Here is a 20,103-nt window from a genome sequence, read left to right as displayed (position 1 = left end):
TGCGAAGATGAGAGATAAATGATAAATAGTCTGATTTTTTTTTAGATTTTTTGTGAAGATTTGATCGTCTTTGTAAATTATTTTTGTTTTACTTTGTATTATTGTTATTAATATGAAATATAGAATATTGTTGTTAATATAAAAACTCTTATAAAATCAGGTAAAATAGACGTAATTATAAATACAAAAACAAGAACCTTGTGTGAACCTTGTGCGAACAAGTAGAAGAAATTGTCTTAATCGCAAATCTAAAAGCGTCTATTTGCACAAGCGCAAATATGCATAAACTCAAATATAAATGTGCCCAACAATTTTATAAACTCTGGTAAAACTGCAAACTTTACGCAAATTTGCAGATTTTTACAAAAAGTTTTTAAAAAAATTTTAGTGAAATTTATATTGAGTTAATTTTGAATAAAACCATATAAAAGATTTCAGCACATTTATAGGAGGCTTATGGAACAAGACATTAGCAGAAGTTACGAAGTGTTAAAGAATAAAATGAGTGCTTTTTTTGAGCCTTGTATTTCAAACGTATTATTTCTAATTTTTTGTTTTAAAATTTTGTCTAAAACGGAGATTGGGACAGAACGGAATATTGCATCTGTAAATACCTCCTCTCATAAATTGAAATCGACGACCGTCTCGCTCATAGCATCTGAAACGTAATAATTGACTTCGTTTGTTGGCTTCTAACAAGAAGCAACGCAAAGGGAAAAATATAGGGAATGCAGTAAATATTTTATAGTTTTAAATCTAGGAATTTAACTACTCGAAATGCCTAGATGTTGGCGCATCTGCGGTATTGGCGTTAGAAGAAAAGAAAAATTATTGTTATTAGTTGTTACACTAGGATTTTGTTTTGTTTTTTTTGGAGTTTTCATTCGATTACCTCGTCATGACGATGAAAAAAGTAAGTTTGTCGAAAAATTGCCTGCTCCTATTCAACCTCTTCAAGAAGTATTGTTAGGTATGTAAATGAATAAAAAAATGTTAGCTAGAAAATAGCAGCTATTAAATAAGTTATTGAATAACTATTTGTTTATCTATTTTTGCATATTTACTTTGCCTGTTTTTAATATTATAGAGGCCAAAGCTACTGCTTTTCTACTTAATATCTTTCCTGAAAATCTCATCATTCTCATCATTTTTCTATACTACTTTATTTTCTTCATCGTCATTTAATCTTTTTCATTTTTGCATGGTCTTCTCTATTTTTAAACCTTTTATTATTATTATTATTATTATTATTATTATATTTTCTTTTTTATACTTGATAAGAGCTGGATACAATTTCATTAAATAAAGAGTTTTATTTACAATAGTTTAAATAACTGATCCTTCTTCCGCCTCTCGAGTTGTTTTTTTTTTTGTTTTTTTTAATTTTTGTTATTTCGTATTTCTTTCTCAGTGTGCTCAACTATTATTCAGTATCTGATGGCCAGTTACAATAAATTACTATTTAAGATTTGACTGATTTTAATACAAGAGTAAATTTTTTTATGGGTTTTCCCCTCAGTACGATCTCCAAATATGTCGTAAAAGGCTGGAGGACTAATAATAGAATGAACAAGTTCAGCTACATGCTCTTCTATTCTATCTTTTAGTGAGTCCAGTTTTAGTAAAAAGAGGGGCTGAATGAGCATCTCGATTGCTCCGCAAATAATTCCTGAAGCAGTTTTTTGAACTATGTCTAATTTATTTAACTGTGATGGTGCTACAGATACAAGAATTGCACTAGAATACTCAAGCTGAGATCTTACTAATGATATATAAGCCAATCTTAGAAGGTCCTGAGTTAGGTACCGACTAGCCTTGAAAGGTACCATGACATTTTTTTTTAATATTGTCTATATGAGGACCAAAGGTTAGATGCCAGTCAAAGGTTACTCCTAACAATTTAACTGTTATGACTGGATTGATTATACAACCATCTACTACCATCTATAAATTATCTGACAGTTTCTTTCTAAGGTTCTTAAATATTATAAACTTTGTTTTTGATAAATTTATTGTGAGGCCATAAAACGTACAGAAGTCTTTGGCTTTATAAAATATATGTACCAATTTTGTTGTTAGTGCATACAAGTCCACATCTTCTTTACAGTGGGTAATATCATCAGAAAATTAAGTTGTATAAGAATTATAGCAAGTTGGAAGATCTTTAATGTAAATATTAAAAAGTTTAGGACTAAGTCCACCTCCCTGAGGAAGTCCACATGACACTGGCTTCCACTGGGTTACTTGGTTGGCCTGAATCTCTGCTTGGTTGGCCTGAATCTCTGTTGGCCTGAATCTTTGCTACCTATCGAGTAAATAGCTGTGGAACCAGGATGTTGTGCTCAAGCTACAGTCTATTTGAATAGTTCGTTAATAAGAAGTTGGTGTAGAACGGAGTCGAATGCCTTAGACAGGTCAACCATAATAGCCCCTGCAAATTAACCCTGATCAATGCTACGCATCCAATATGCATCCACAACATTTATAAGAGCATACTCGCAACTTGATTTCTCTTAAAATCCATATTTCTCTTTAAATCCATATATATAGAGGAATTGTCTTATTCACATCACAGAAAGTAGACCATTGTCTAGCTATTATCTTTTCAAACATCCTTTCTAATATGGGAAGTATTGAAATAGGTCTATAATTCTCTCATTATGATTTCGATCCTTTATTTTTCCAGACTGCTTTTTATGTTTTTTTATATATTTGCTTTTTTCTACATTATTGGAAAATAGTTATCTTCGATGCTTTTGCTAATAATTGCTGTTATGTTTGATGAAATAGCTGCAGCTAATTTTATTAAAACAAATGCTTATAGACCATCGTACCTAGTAGCAGTTTTTTCCTTCAGGTTCGCTAGATGTTGGTATACTATTTTGCAATCAACTTTTTTAAGACTGAATGAATATTTAATGTTGCAGGATATTTCAGGAGTTCTCACAGAATCTGCTAAATAGGAGTTTATGATATTTAAATCTATGAGGTTTTGTCAATGTTATCAAAAGTAATGATATGAAATAGTCCTGGTTTATCAGAAGTAATGACACGAAATATTCCTATTTTTAAAGGCCACAGTACTTCTTTACATGATACTCTGTGCACAACTTTAGTTTTGTACCCAGCAACATTATAGATAAAAACAATTAAAAACTAACAAGCTTTATTTATTTTGTTTTTTTGAAAAATAGCAGAGCTTGATGGAATGGAATAAGCATCTAGAAAACTCAAAATTTGGCAAAGTTTCTAGTGTAAAAGATTACAATAAGTTATTAGCATCAGTTGTTAACTTACCTTATAACAGTCTCAGCTACCAGAGTGTAAATATTAGTGGTCTTCATATTGGGATTCATCTTTCCACAATATATACATGGAATATGTATAGCTATAAAACTTGATCTTTTATAAAAAAACATTAGGGGGCCTGAAAAAGGCATTTCTTTGTATATTTCAGTGCCTATCGTGTTGAATCCGCTTAATAAATTAGTGCTTTATACTGTGTAAGTTGTCCATCAAACAAAGGCCAACAAAAATTTACTTTTTTCCTTTTTTTTTTTTTTTGCATATGATATGTTTTTCTTATAGTATTCTTCATTCTGATTTCAAATATGCAATCTTTTTTTCTATCACGTCAAGTTTTAAAGATATTAGGATACAAATCCCAAGTTTTTAGGGCAGGGATGCGGAGTCCCTAAAAGGACTCTAGATTTGAAAGTCACGAAAAGATTACTTCTTTTGAGTTTTTGGTATCCAGGAGCTCAAAAAATATAAAAAAGCTTATGGGCTACTATTGGGGAAAAAATCAAGACTTATAGGTCAGAAGAACAATCATTTTGAGCCCGGAGTCATTAGGCAAAATGCGAGCTGCGTAATGCTCTTAACAAGGCCTGTATCTATCTATATATATATATATATATATATATATATATATATATATATATATATATATATATATATATATATATATATATATATATATATATATCAGGCCTTATTTTAAATAAAAAATGGCTTAGCTCATTAACTCTTTGTGATTTTGACGTCATAAAATTATTTTAATTTTTTTTTATTATTTATTAAAAAATATATACTGTTGCGCTTTCACTTGCTTCAAGAAAAAAAAGTTAAAGGTACACTTTATGAATATTTTTGATGCATTGTTATAAGTTATAACATGTTTACAAAGAATTTAATTTTTTGTAAAAGATGGAAATGGAAGAAGAAAAACCGAGGGAAAAAAAAACGAATTTTTTAAAATTGAAATAACTTTTTTAATCAAAATTCTTTCTTAATTATAAGGAAATTTCATTTAAAGTCAATAAAAGTTTTTAATAATTAATGTTTTTTCATTTTTTTGATAAAGTAAAAAAAATATTTTGTTATAAAATCATTATAACAAAACAAGCAAACAAAATTGAAAATATCAAAAGTGGCGCTAATATAAAATAAAATTTAACATGTACTATTTTATGGCTAACAATTTTTTTTTTTTAATTTTTTTTTTTAAATTAGGTAATTATTTTTGTTGTTTATTATGAGAAATCGCCTAAATAAATATTCTTGCTCTTGCAAGATAATAAACAAATTTTTTTTTACTATGTTTATTTTATGATTTCTTTTTTTACGTGTCTTCAACCAGACTTGGCCAGGAAGACGTGCGATTTCAAGTCTTTATATGACCACACATAAAGTATTTTGTTTTGATGATTTAACCACAGTTTTTAACTATTACGCTGAAAAAATTGGTTTTTAATTACGTTGAAAAAATAACTTAAACACGTTTATCTTTACAAACGTTTTTATATTAGCAAAACGCTTTTAAATGAAGTAACTAATAATTTTAATCAAAATATCAATGAAAGTTGTATAAATTTTTATTTGTATTATTATTTATATAAGATTTTTTTAAAAAAAAATTCTATATAAAAAAAAGAAATAAACAATTTTTTATGAAGATTTATTTGTTCTTTTTCTATTAGTTTTTTTAAGTTTCTTCAAAGGTAAATAAGGATTTTTTCAGCGTGTTTTTAAAATGTAAACAAATTTTCTAAACATTAACAGCTGTCGTCAAGTCTTCAAAATCAAATAATATTTGTATGGTCATATTATGATGTAAAATAGCAGGCCTTCCTGGCCAATCTTGTATAACATCTTTTTTCTTTACATTTTTGATAGAAATGTTAGGTTAATAAAAATAAAATTTTCTTTGTTTTTTCTTAAATTATTACATTTGTAAATAGTGCAAATATCAAAATATGCTTAAATCTTTATATTAAAATATGCTAAAATATTAAAAAATTAAATTTTAAAATAATATATTAAAAAATTAAATATTAATTTAAATATTCTTTAATATTTAAAATAAATATTAAAAAATGATAAAAATAAAATAAATTTTCGAATTATTAAATATGAAAAAATGATAAATAATAAAATATTAAAATTTAAATTTTAAAGCTATTAAAAAATGAAAAATGGTTTACAGGATATGTAAATGGTGCGCTAATTTTTGGCTTTAAAACAAGGCCTGTATATATATATATATATATATATATATATATATATATATATATATATATATATATATATATATATATATATTTGAAAGATCACACTTAATTTTTATTTAATAAAGTATGCTAAAACTACAAAACACAATTGTTAGTTTTTTTAGGCATGACAATTATTTATTATTAAAAAAGTTGCTATGCATTTTACTCATTTAAAAATTGTCTAAATGTCTATAAGTAAACTTTTTAAATTATTTGTCTGACTGTTTAGGGATCTTATTAAATGTCTTTATCTTTTGTAGAAAATTGAATTTAGTTAATAATTATAGACTAAATGCTAAGTAATATTATATCTTTACAAGTACATCATGATATTTTTAATTTTTATATGATAAGAGCATAAACTTATAAATCTAAGTCCTTAATTAATGAAATTTTAATAAAAATTCAACAAGGTTGAACTATTAACATCTTGAATGAATTTCCAATACACTAATGATTGCTTATTCATTCTTCTTTAGATGCTGATGTTAAAAACATTGCAGAAGAAATTAAAAATGCAAAAGATACAGAAACAAAGCTAACACATGAAAAAAACCATCAGTTAAATGAAGAAGTTCATAAAAAAATTAAAGAAGAAATTGAAAAGGAAAAATTAGCTTTCATTGAGAAGCAGGTAGCAATTTTTAGAACTTTGTTTTAATAATTACTTGTTTATGTTACTTTAATTACAATTAGATATACCTGATTTTTAAAAAAATATTTTTTTAATAGAATATAAAACTAAAAATCTAGAAACGTTTTATTGTAATGCACAAGGAGCAAATTAAGTGATCGCGAATTGAAAATTTTGGAAAAATTTCTGGTTTTAGATTTTCGGTTTCTTGATGATAAATACATTTTTTTTGGACTATTAGTAACATTTATTTGATTTTAAAAGTTCATGTATGTAAATGTTCCTGAAGTTTTGCAATGTTTCTAGATTGATTTTTATTTCAATTACATTGTGGGATTCATTTTGAGTAATGTTTAATTATGTTTATAAATTAAAAAATGTAAATTATAAAATTTTTGCATTCAGATATATATATTATTTTAAAAATAATTTGTAATTATAAATATCTGTATGTAATTTTTAATGAATAAAAATTGAAATATTTAAATATATGGTTGCTAAATTCTTCTATTGTAAAAAATAACAATTACAACTTACCAAATCATATACATATTAATTTTATTTTTATATCTTTAACGTTTTTACGACTTTAAAGTTTCTAGGACAAAATTTTTAGCAAGGGAAAAGTATAACTTTATAAAACAATCCACTCAATAAAAATTTCATTTGTATTCATCTTTGAAATGCAAATCCATACTAATTGTTTAACTATTCATTATAAGGCTCGAATTAAGTGATCGCGAATTGCAATATCTGGAAATATTTCTGGTCATTAAATTCTCAGTGTAATAATCGTAAACACTGTCTTAATGAAATGTATTCAATTTATCATATTGCAAAAATTAATAAAACAAAACAATAAATTTACAACTGTGAAAATTATGACAGTCAAAACTTACATATTTTTAGTTATTGTTTGTTTAAACACCAGGTAATTTAAGGATTATAAATAAAAAAAAGCTATAGGGAAAAAACAATAACTACTAAAGGTCAAAAAAATTTGAATGGTAATTTAAAAATCAACCAATAAAAAATTATGCTTAAGCTATTTGCGCATAACAGCAATTAAGTTTAGTGATAAAAAAAGGTTTACGGTTTTTAAAAAGCTAAAAAAAGACATATTCAAAGCTTCCAGACATGATAAGCAACGTTCGTTCAGCATAAAATGAAAGTATAAAATCGACTTGTTCAAAGGGTTTGGAAGCGAGAAAATGATAAGTTAATTAATTTTTTATAAAATACTTTTTTTTTAAATATGAGGTTAAAGATAAAACTTGTTTAATTTAACAGTAAAATTCTGTCTTCTTTAAATGAACAAAGCACTGATATAAAATTTTATCATTACCTCACTTACTTTAATGTAAAACATGTTTTTGTTTTGGACTGACATAATGAAATGAACAGTATAAGGTTGTTTCAGCTAATTTCTAGAATGGAATATTTACTAATTTAAAATGCTCTTGGAAAAACAATTTAAATCCAAAGGAAATGCGAATAGAAAATTACTATACAAACGCAATGTGAATAGAAGATTTCTATAAGAAAATTAAAACTTCAGTATATTTTTGACAAAAAATATACTGTAAAAACATAAAGAAAGAATTATTAAATTTTTTGTTTGTAATATTCCATACATCGTTTATAATAAAATAATTATTTATGATAAAAAATTTTTTAATTTGTTTTTGTATTAAGTATAGATTTTTTATTAAGTATTTTTCTTAAATTAAATGATGAAAACAGTTGAGAAAAAAATCGGTTTCTTGTGTTACAATAATCTCTTCATCTTTTTTTAAAAAAAAAAAAATGTGAACAAGAAATACAAAAACTGTTAACCATTTCTTAATTAAGTTAACAGTGTAATGTTAATAGTTAAACATATTAGAACAAAAAAAGCAAAAATAATTTATCAGGGTGGCCACTGGTCATGGAAATCATGGAAATGTCATTGAATTTTATTTGGTCATGGAAAAAGTCATGGAATTCCTAAATTTTCATTAAAAGTCATGGAAAAGTCATGGAACTTTTTAAAATGATCTTTATTTTTTTCTACTCGTTATATTTTTAGGATGCAAAGAAAAGCATTAGTATGTCTAGTCTAAGTCCTTTTGAAAAATATATTTTTGCAGTGTAAGTTATAGATTATCAGAAAAGTAAAAGAAAGAGTTTTTTTCAGACATAAATTTGGAGCTTTCTACCAAATGCTTAGTGCATGACAAGTACTGAATAATTTACTGTTTAGTGGTTTATCATAAAAGTTTAAGAAAAGTCATGGAAATGTCATGAAATTTCATTTTCAAATTTGAGTGGCCACTCTGTTTATTCTTATATATTATTCAAAGAAAGCTAACAATTTCTTCTTCAATACTAAATCAGTAAGAATTTATAAGTCCTTGCATTTTTGTTTATTTGTGTTTTTGTTTTACCATAAATAGTTAAAAAAAAATCGTGATCAGGCGCAAACAATATACAAAAATTTAGAAAATATAAAGAGCTTTATCGTCAATGTAGTTTCATGAGTGCACTGTTGTTGTTGTTGTTCAAAACATTTATCTATAAAAAATGCTGTATTACAAGTAGTAAACTTTTTATGAGCACAGTCTTCACCAAATTTTAAATCTCATGATCACTCTCATGAACATTATATCAAGCGCACATAATCATGCTCGATGCAATATATAACAATTTTTTGAATGCGAAATAACATGCTGGATGACTTTCTTTATCACAAGCCCTGTGTGTATTTGTGTTTATATATATATATATATAAATATATATATATATATATATATATATATATATATATATATATATATATATATATATATATATATATATATATATATATATATATATATTTATATTAACATCTTCACTTTCAACTTCACTTCCAACAAGGCTGCAAGCAATCACTAACTGGAGTTAGAAGTTACTGGAGGAGAAATAATGAAGATTGTAGAGCAAGATAACAATTGACAGGCAACATAAAGGATGGCAAATTATATGAATCAGAAAAACAAGATGAAGTTCCAAAGAACTAAAATTCGAGGAAAAAAGGTAGACAAATAAGAATTTTTGGAGCACTTAGGAACAGTAACAGAAAAAGGATGAGACTTCATTGAACAACGAGAATTAATTTTAATAGATGGCATAAGAGACCCTAGTTCTTTAGAGCAGTGCCCATTATAGTATTTGTAGAAAAGAGAAAGAGAAACAACATGACAATGTGATAATGGTTGGAGGTTGGCTGCAATATCAGGTCTAACCATGTTTACAATGTATTTTTGCACCTTGTCTAAAAGAGAAAGAGCATCATTAGAAGATCCACCCTAGATATGGCAACAGTATTCCATACAAGGACGGATTTGAGCTCTAAAGAGATAGAGGATAGGATCTAAAGTAAGAAAGTGTTTAGCTCGATAAAAAGATTCAACCTTAGCAGATACTAATTTTGCAACAGATTTGATATATGGTTTCCAAAAATATATGGTTTTCCAATAAATATAGAAATATCTAAATTATTGCGATAGCGATTGGCTGAAAAAAATTTGTGTTTTATCTGAATTAAAGTTCACCAGCCACTGTGAGCCCATGCTGTAGCAGAAGTGAGATTCTTTTCATGCTTAAATGCTCCCTCTAAGCAATCAAAGAGTGTTGGCTTATCATGACAAAAATAAATGGTAGTATCATCAGCAAACAATGCCATCTTAGATGTGAGAATATTTGGAAGATTGTTAATGTAAATTAAAAAGAATATAGGGCCAAGGAGAGAACCTTGAGGAATCCCTGAAGTTAAAGAACAAGAAGAAGAGTGCTGTCCATCAAGGACAACTTTTATACTACGATTAAAGAGGAAGAATTCAATAATCTTAAAGATGTTACCAGGTGCACCGTAAGAAAAAAGCTTATGGAGAAGACCATCATGCCAAATTTTATCGAAAGCTTTTGAAATGTCAAGGGTGATGGTCTTAACCTATCAACTTTTATCTAATGCAAGATAAAACCTATTAGTTATTACTGTTAGCAAATCAGCTCTAGAACAAGAAGAAGTAATCCATATTAATGATCAGAAAGTAAGTTACTAGATTCAAGATAAGAGATTAAGTGTTTGTTAATTAAAATCTCAAAAACCTTGCTTATGATAGGAAGAAGACTAATGGGACGGTAGTTAGATGAATCAAATCGCTCTCCAGAATTTTTGAAGATAGGGATAACAGATGCCGCTTTCCAGCAGGCTGGAAAACAAGACTCTGATAAGCACTTGTTGAATAGTTTTGAGAGTATAGATGACAGCTCCGGAGAACAATCCTGGAAAAATATAATAGGTATGTTATCCGAACCACAAGCTGTAGAAAAGTCAAAGCATGAAATCACTTTAGATACAGAAGCTGGAGTGATATCAATGTCAAGCAATGGATCAACCTGTTCGTCGGCTATATCAGATAGAATGCAACTAGTGGATTCAAGAGATGATATTGATGAAAAGTTCTTAGCAAACAATTCAGCTTTTTCTTTAGGTAAAGTGACAAAGTTTGAACCATACAAGAGAGGTGGAAATACAGATTTGCCTTTATTATTGATACTATTAATGATACTCCAGAAGTCATGAGAGCCTAATTTTTGTGATGAAATATGAGATTTCATGACCTGAGAATAGCGGGCTTTAGCGTTAGACAAAACCTTTTTACAATGGTTTCTGGCAATAGTAAACAGACTGTTTTCTGGAAAATTGTTTTGCTGATAGATATGGAAGTACCGGTTTTGATTAGAAGTTGCAGCAGCACAATGTGAGGAAAACCATGGAGAAAAGTGAGGCTTGACCTGGAATTGTCGATAGGGAATAAAAGATTCTGTGTCTGCCTGAATCCACAATGTTATATAAGAAACACATTTGTCTGCAAAAAGATTTTTACCCAAGGGCCATCGCGAAAAAATCACAGAAAGAGCCCCAGTCAGCTTTAAGGTAGTTTTAAGAGGTACGATGATAGGGGGTTCTGACGATGAAGAAGAATGAGGTAATAGTTCAATAGATCAAACTGTGATCAGAAGCACCTAAGGGTGAATGTGGAGAAACTGAGCATTGACTTGGATCAGAAAGAAGATGTAAGTCGAGTAGAGAAGGTAAATGATTCGGGTTGTTTGGAAAGCAAGTTGGAAAGTTGACCATTTGAGTTAGAGATTGAGAAAGGCAAAAGTTGAGGGCCTTAACTCCAGCAGGGTCACTGAAACTAGAGCCAAGCCATCCAGTGTGATGAGCATTAAAGTCACCAACAACAACGATATTAGCTGATGGATTAAGAGAGAGGGCTCGTTCAATTTGATCAGAAATAACATCAAAAAGAGTGTAGTATTGAGATGAAGGAGAGCAATATAGAACAAAGAGAAAGGCAATAGAGTTAAGTGGTGCTAAACGAAAGCACATAAAAGAATAGTCTGTGGATTCAAACTTAATTTTCCGACAAATGGCCAAGCATGTGACTATTGGAATATTTACGTATTAAAGAAAGATAACCATCAACACTAAGATCGTAAGATGAGACAGCTGAACTCAAATTAGTCTCACAAAGAGCAAGTAGGTCTGGTGAACTTTGCAAGAGATAAGACTCAACAGTAGAAAAGTTACTTTGAAGACCACAAATATTAGTGAATAATAGATTTAGAGAGCTTGGTGATGACAATGGTTTTTTGTGTTTTATAGTTTTTGGTACTTTATTCATTTTTGAATTTGTTAAAGAACTTGTCTCAAAGCATAGAAAATACTCAGTACATTGTTTAATAACCTAAGCAATTGCTTCATTACTATTAATAAACCCTAAGCTGTTACAAAGGGTATCCAAATGTGGCCTTGGCAATGCACACCAAAATTACAAATTGGGACACCATCCATGCGCAACATTGCACTGCTAATACTTTGATATTTTTCAGCTGTTGATGGAATCAGCCGCTTTTAGAGCTACCACAGAGTTTGGGAAACCTGACTAGCAGCCGGCCTCAGAACCATAAAACTGAGTTTTAGAGCTGTACCCTCATTAGGAGATAATAGAATGAGTTGACATAAAAACAAGAGACACAAGCAAAACCCATGCATTGAGTCAAGTAGATCCAGCATTCAACATCCTAAACTAAAAACAATGTATTATAAATACATCTGCGCCAGTCTATTAGATGAAGAAGGGGTGCGAGGCTGGTCAACCGATAGAATCTGTTTACCCCTTGAATCTTTCCCTTGGAGGCCTTCTAAAAGACAGTAGCCGGATGCAAATAATGTCTGCCCAAGATTAGTATTTTTATCGTGACACCATCTTTAGCCTTTACTCAACCATGAGCCCCAGGTAGGGGGTATTTTTAGTCAGTGTTGGCATCTCCTAGCCTTTGCCTAAAGTGGTGTATCCCTACGAGGCAGCAGGACATGAAGTTGATTGTACTGGGTTATATGTTAACAGTAGCAGGATAACCTGACCTGACATTTTTAACCTGACATGACATCTGTATATATAAATATATATATATATATATATATATATATATATATATATATATATATATATATATATATATATATATATATATTAGGGTGATTCTAAAAACAACTTTTTTTGAAGTTGTCTTCTGCCACCCCCTAAATGTGTTCTATGTAATAAATTAATACTAAATTAAAAAATTTTTTGAGTAAAAAAAAGTTTTAGGGTTCGCTCAAGACCCTTAAGCATCAGTTGGGTCCCTATTATTTTGAAAAATAAAAGTTCTTTAAATGCATATCATGTTGGGTCTCAAAAGAAGTGAAATATTTTAAAAATTTCAAGTTATATTTACATTATATGAATTATATTACATTTATATAAATGAGTTATAAAATGTTGAAATTTTTAAAATTGTTATTTCTTAAATTTCTAATTAGGGCTTTGTAAGTGAAATAGTTTTTTACTTTAAAAAAATTAGGCAGTATCTATTAAAATATAATTATGATAATTTGTTCACTTTATTTATTAAAATTTTATTATTTTTGTAGCGATTTTGTTGTGAAAGGTTATTTTACAAACACCATTAAAATTATATTGCTGCGCTTTAACTTGCGTTATAAAAAAAAGTTTCATTACATTATGTGCAAATTTTTGATGGAGCCCTTTATTTTAACACATTTATTTAATTATTTATTTTAATTATTTTAGTTTTAAATTAAATCATATATTTTTTATCAGAATTAAAATATATTATGATCTTTGCTTCAAGCTTAGATAAGCGTTTTTCAAGCAAAAAAATCGATCTTTAAAATAAAATAAAAACGAAATAAAAGTAAATTATCATAATTTGAAATAAAAATAAAATTAACTTATTATTTATTAATTATTAATTTTTTTTAAGAAAAAATAAAATTTAAATACTGAACAATATTTTGTTATATTTTTATATAAATTTGACATAAGTTAAACTCAATCATTAACTTTAATTTTAAGAGGTTCAGAGTTCGATTCCCACCATGTCCCTGGTAGTACCAAGCTCAACTTGTTTCTTCCCACATCGGCCTTGTTATGATGATGGAGTTATAGAGTTGGGAGAGGTTTATAACCACATGTAGCCTCCTCATCTGTAGTGGCCTTCTTGGCCTTGGGAGGTGAATTACCAAAAAAAAAAAAAAAGGATTAAAATATATTATTATGACCTTTTCTTCAAGCTTAAATAAGTGTTTTTCAAGCAAAAAAATCAATCTTTAAAATAAAATGAAAACAAAATAAAAGTAAATTATCATAATATAAAATAAAAACAAACTTAACTAAATATCTATTTATTATTAGTTTTTTATTTTTAAGTAAAAATTTAAGTACATTTTTTTAAATTGCAATCAAATGTTGTATAAATATTCTATAAATGTTGTATAAATATACTAGATAATAGATAAAAGTTTTTATTTTATAAATTTCTTTCATGTTTTTTTTTTACGTTTTGTTTAATAATGTATGCAAAAAAAATTTTTCATTACCTGTAAACAACTTTGTTTTCCATTACTAAATATTTACTAAATACATACTAAATATTTCGATAAAATAATTAGCTTAATAGAGTTTTTGTAGTTTTTAATTTTATTTGAGGTTTTTGTAGTTTTTAATTTTATTTGAGGCATATTTTATTGAAATTAACATTAACACATCTCGCTACAGATTTAGAAAAATGATGCCTTTTTTTTTAAATTTTATGTTATGTTTTTGCATCACTTTAATGTTAAACGTCATTGTGGAAAGTCTGCAACTGTGAAGGAAAACCTAAACAGATGTTAGTGAAATAAATGTTTTTATATTAGTAAGACAAATGTTTTTAACAATATCATAAAAATCAAAGTTTAAGTTTCACTTAAATAAAAAAACAAGAGTTTTAGGAAAAAAAAAATCCTTATTATTTAATGATGCATTATATGCACTGCACCTAATTTATTATTTATAACCATACAAATAATATGACTTAAAACACTTAAAAATGATAAAAAATACTTTTACCATATGGCTATCATATACAGTACATACAGTTTATGCAATATAAACTCTTAAAACTGCATTTTTCTTACAAAAAACTTAAAACATGTTTGGCGCTAAATTTATTTAATTAATTATATTTAGATAAATATCTTGAACATTTTATATATATTTTTTTCATTTTGAAAAAACAAAAAAATGAAGTTTGAAGATATTACTATGCTATGTCCAGTACAAGAATATGAGGGGTTTTTGTGATAATCACTCCTTTTTTCAAAAAGCTTTTGATATGATTTTTTGAAAAAGTCCTTTCCAACTGAGTCTTATATTAACATAGAAAAGAAGTCTTTGTAAAATAGTTTGATATGTTTAGAAAAATTTCGGAACATGTTCAACTCTATCTTGATAACTTCAAATGGTGAATTCTTCCATTCATTTTATTGGTAGCTCTGCTCAAACCTTCTGGTTAACTAGTACTATATCTTGGTCGCTGATATGATATTATTAATTGTAGCCCCTTATCAGGAAAGATAGAATGATTTCTTGAAATTGTTTCTTATTCACTGCATTAATGTGTAAAAAATAAATAATAATCCAATTCTTATTTTGCCTAGCAAAGGAAATACAATAATACTGCAAATGTAATACATCTTTTGGTAAAATTTTGTCAAAATAAAACACCTCTGCTATTCGCAAGTGAAGCTCTTTTTCTTAACTACTTATGATGAATTGATCTGCAGAGGCGCTTTGTTTTATAAGTATAGTATTGAGCTTGTCACATGTTGAGCATGTATCTTTACACGGATAACCAAAGCTAATGTTAAATTTTTCTAATATCCAATACAATTCTTAAATAATTACACATTAAAATACTTGTAGCTTCAATAAATTAAAATCCTCTGGCAAATACAGCTTTTTAGTGTCAATATATTATAGTAATAATAATGTCATTTACAATAAGATCTGAATAAGCAATAGGTCGATTATAATGTTTTATTAACTTAATAAAATCAAACTATTAAATTTCAAGCTCACATAAAATTTTTTTTTGATTGCTTTTTCTGAGAGATAAATTTTGTTAAAACGCATTTGAAGACCACAGGGGAAAAAAGACACATGTCACATTTTCCAATTATTTGAGTTATGTTCCCTACTATATAAACATATGCCTGAAGGTTAGCAAAATAAAAAAACCCAACCTAAAAAAGGCCTATGTAATGCTACAGAATAACCCAAAGAAAATATAGTAAGAACAAACATAGCAATATTCAAAGACAAAATTTTGTTTATCTAAATAATTTAAATAAAATAAAATTGCCATTGTTTACTAAGAAGAAAACTGTTTTTCATCATATATATATATATATATACATACATACATACATACATACATACATACATACATACATACATACATACATACATACATACATACATACATACATACATACATACATACATACATATATATATATATATATATATATATATATATATATATATATATATATATATATATATATATATATATATATATATATATATATATATATATATATATACACACACATATATATACATATATATATATATATACACACACACACACAGGCACAACTGATAAGATTGGTTGTACAATATTTTTTTGGGATGACCGATGTGATTGAGACTGGTCTGTAATTGGATGGTGCTAGTTTACTACCTTTTTTAAAGATAGGGTTATTATTTGCTTTATTCCAAGGAATACATTTGGAATACATCCACTATTAAAAGAGAACTGAAAAATTAGTTGCAATGGTAAAGCATATGATTCTGCGCACTTTTTTAAGACGTAAGGGCTGATTCCATCTCCACCAACCGATTTGAAAGGATTAAGTTTTGACAAATGGGATTGCACTTTATCAACTGATTGAAATTGTTTGTTCAGTTAGCTAGCTTTATCTTTACCTGTTGTTGAAATTATACCATTTTGATTGTATAATGCATTAAATTTGTTAGATTTAATTGCTTGTCTTTCGCTTATATATGAATATAGACATTTAGGATTATTTTTATTGTTTATCAAATCCATTTTGTATTTTTGTTAATATATTTTTGTTAATTCACCTCCTCAAGGCCCAGAAGGCCACTACAGATAAGGAGGCTACTTATCTGTAGTGGCCTTCGTAGTAATTGTAGTTATAACCCTCTCTCCACTCTGTAACTCTGAAACACGAACCTTGACGAACAAGGTCGCTGCGCGGAGAAACAAGTTGAGCGTGGTACTACCAAGGACGTGGTAGGGATTAAACTCGGTAGCTCTTGAACTCGGTAGCTCTTGCTTATGAAGCGAGCGCTCTTCCACTACACCACTATCGCAGGATGAACATATTTTTTTATTTTTAACTGAGTTGCGTACTGCCAGTTTTCTCCGTTTAGCCTTTTTGCTCTATTCACATGCCTGCAAAAACTTTGGCGAGCGCATAAAAAAGCACTTGCTAAAAAAATAAAAGGCTTTGTTTTAAATTGCAACAAAAATTTTTTTCAACTCAATGAAAAATGGGTTTTTTTGTCAGTTTTTTTTTTTTAAATTATTTTATCTAGTATTTATTCAAAGCACTCTTTTTACTATTTTTATTTCAATTTAAATAGCAGGAAAATATAAATTTCTAAAATCGTGCAGGCAAACTTAAAAAAGATCATTAAATTTCAAATGGAGAAGGCTGTACTGCCTTATATTCTTTAATTAATGATTTAGATGTCCATCCTAAAGCGTTATTGCGATGCCATAACTTTTTTTTTAATAATTTGTTTTACTTTGTAATTAATCCATTTATGTTTTTTGTTTATTTGACTTTTTTTTTCACATTTTTATATGTTTGATGCACCTTTCTTCATATTTAGTTACAAACTAAAACACTCTTCAATATTTTTATTATCAAACAAGATTGGCCAATTTGTTTCAGATATATCTTTATTCACATTTATAAAGTCTCCATTTTTAAAATCAAGATTTTTACTTGTAAATTATTTATCATTGTTAGTATTTATTACATAGTTATATTGAAGTATTAAGTGACCTTGTATATATTACTTGTATATATTGTATATATTAGGAGACCTTGGTATGCATCACCTAATAGAGGAAGACTGTTTAAGTATTCAATTCTGTGCTTGTTTCTGACTATAATTAAATCAATCATTATTTTTTATTAGTTGTGAGAACTTTTTTAACTATTTTAATTATTTTGCAATTTTCAATAGTTTTTTAACTTAAGTGATTAGTAGAAAAAACATTACCCAACTTCAAAAATAATTTTGATAAAAGTTATTTATGAAGATGGCTTTTTTTGAAGAATAAGTTTTTGTAAAAAACTTGAATAGCAATGTACTTTAGTTCGAAACAACCAAATGATTAAAAATAAAGTTCACTAAATAGTTACCTAAAATTACTAAGTATTAAAACCAATTGCAGACTAATTTTTTTGTTTTGTTGTAGAAAAAACCTGTCTGTTATTGTGTGCAAACTTAATGGGTCTGTTCCTGATTAATAAAAATTATTATTTTGTGTGTGTGTGTGTGTGTGTGTGTGTGTGTGTGTGTGTGTGTGTGTGTGTGTGCGTGTGCATTTAATATATAAAAAAGAATAGAAAAAGCTATAAAATAAACACATAACACAAAAATCAAAATGCTTTACACCTATATTAATTATTGTATTCTTCAGTCACACTATAAAAACATGTAACTTTATCTATGGTTAAGTATTTGAACTGTCTAAAAAACAAAGTAAAGAAATCAGTGAAAACTTACTTTGCTAACAAATTCAACCAAAAATACAAAACTTTCTTTAAAAAGGTACCTGACTCTATAAAATGAATGGTAGAAGCTGAAAAATTGTCAACACGCCTTTTAAAGATCTAAGCAGACAAAATAAAGTAAATAAAAAGCAACACAAATTAAAAGTTTAGAATTTGAATATTAGGATCTATAAGAAATAAGATCTACAAAGAACAAAAAACAAACATCTTTTAAAGAATAAGAAAACAAGTAAATATAAATCAGAAAATACCCATTTAATAAATATAACTTTCTGTTTTTTAAATGTACTTATATTTACTGTTATGAAATTTGACTTGCAGTTATTGCCAATCAAATGTGATTGGTCATAATTGATTTTAAGAGAATAAAATATCATTGTCCCAAAAGTAGATCACTAATTGTTGATGAGTTGCTATTTTGAGCACTGCAATTAGTATTGTTAAAAATGTTGTTTTATTATATTTTCTAGTATTTTCCTAGAAAGAAAAGGAACGAGAAATTGAAAGAGAAAGAAAACAGCAACTTCTTAGAATGTCAGTTCCTCCTGAACACGGAGTTCTTACTGGCGGTGAACCTGAAGATCCAGACATAAAGAATAAACGTGATACTGTGCGTAAGGTCAGGGAATGTTTTTTTATTACTCCGTTATAATTAGTTATTCCTTAGAATCAAGATAAAATATTTTGCTTATAATTTGTATAAATGCTTATAATTTGTTTATTCTCAGGTTTATTTGTAGAATACGTTACTTTTATAATAGTTAAAATATGTATATATTACTATATATACATATTGTCGTATATATTACTATATATGACATATTGTCATATATAGTAATATATACGACAATATGTCGTATCAAAAATAGATAGTGCATATCCATGTAACTAGCATTAAATAATATCGCATGTCTGCACAACAGATTTACAGTTTTGCTTTTTAGTTATATTTAATATACTTAAAACAAATATACATATGTATAGATATATCAATATTTGAAATAAATAAATATAAAATGATAGGAGTTATTAGATAAAGAAAAAACATTGCTTTTGTGAAATCATAATTTATGTAGTGGTGGTAATAAACTTCTTCTCAAAATGGTGTTTATTATTACCGGTATTTTGAAGAGGCTCAGCACCAATACCTAGTTTATCCTGTCAGATAAACATCATTGCCATTTAAGCTTTCCTCCGCAATATACGCCTACTCCATACTGCAGTAAAAAAAGACTTCACTACAAACAGTCAAAACCCTTACTTCACTCAAATTTGTAAAGCACTAATATTTTTGAAGAAATAATATGGATTAAGATATAATATATGAATTCAATACCAAATGATATTACAAATTTAAAATAAAATAATATATATATATATATATATATATATATATATATATATATATATATATATATATATATATATATATATATATATATATATATATATATATATATATATATATATATATATATATGTAATAAGATAAGTGTATATAAAATAAAATATAAATAAATTTTATTAACAAAAATGACAAAAAACAATACACTAAAATGTAAATGATAATATAAAATAATAAAAATTATTCTAATAGAAAACCATAAAATACTCGACTACACTACCAATGTGATAAATGTTGTTAGATAAAA

The 20,103-nt window shown here is 27.1% G+C and overlaps 1 protein-coding gene across 1 annotated transcript in view; it reads left to right on the top strand.

Moving 5' to 3' along the window:
* Positions 1-324: 324 nt before the first annotated feature.
* LOC100211957 (mannosyl-oligosaccharide 1,2-alpha-mannosidase IA) overlaps positions 325-20,103 on the top strand; it is a 50,702-nt gene continuing 30,923 nt past the window's right edge. The window contains exons 1-3 of the mRNA XM_065792956.1: positions 325-970; positions 6,035-6,189; positions 18,933-19,070. Coding sequence (XP_065649028.1) covers positions 778-970; positions 6,035-6,189; positions 18,933-19,070 — 486 coding nt within the window. The 5' untranslated portion in view covers positions 325-777. The remainder of the gene's footprint in view (positions 971-6,034; positions 6,190-18,932; positions 19,071-20,103) is intronic.

This window comes from Hydra vulgaris, chromosome 03, assembly GCF_038396675.1.
Source record: "Hydra vulgaris chromosome 03, alternate assembly HydraT2T_AEP".
Taxonomy (NCBI): domain Eukaryota; kingdom Metazoa; phylum Cnidaria; class Hydrozoa; order Anthoathecata; family Hydridae; genus Hydra; species Hydra vulgaris.
This window is presented reverse-complemented; position numbering and strand designations above follow the sequence as displayed.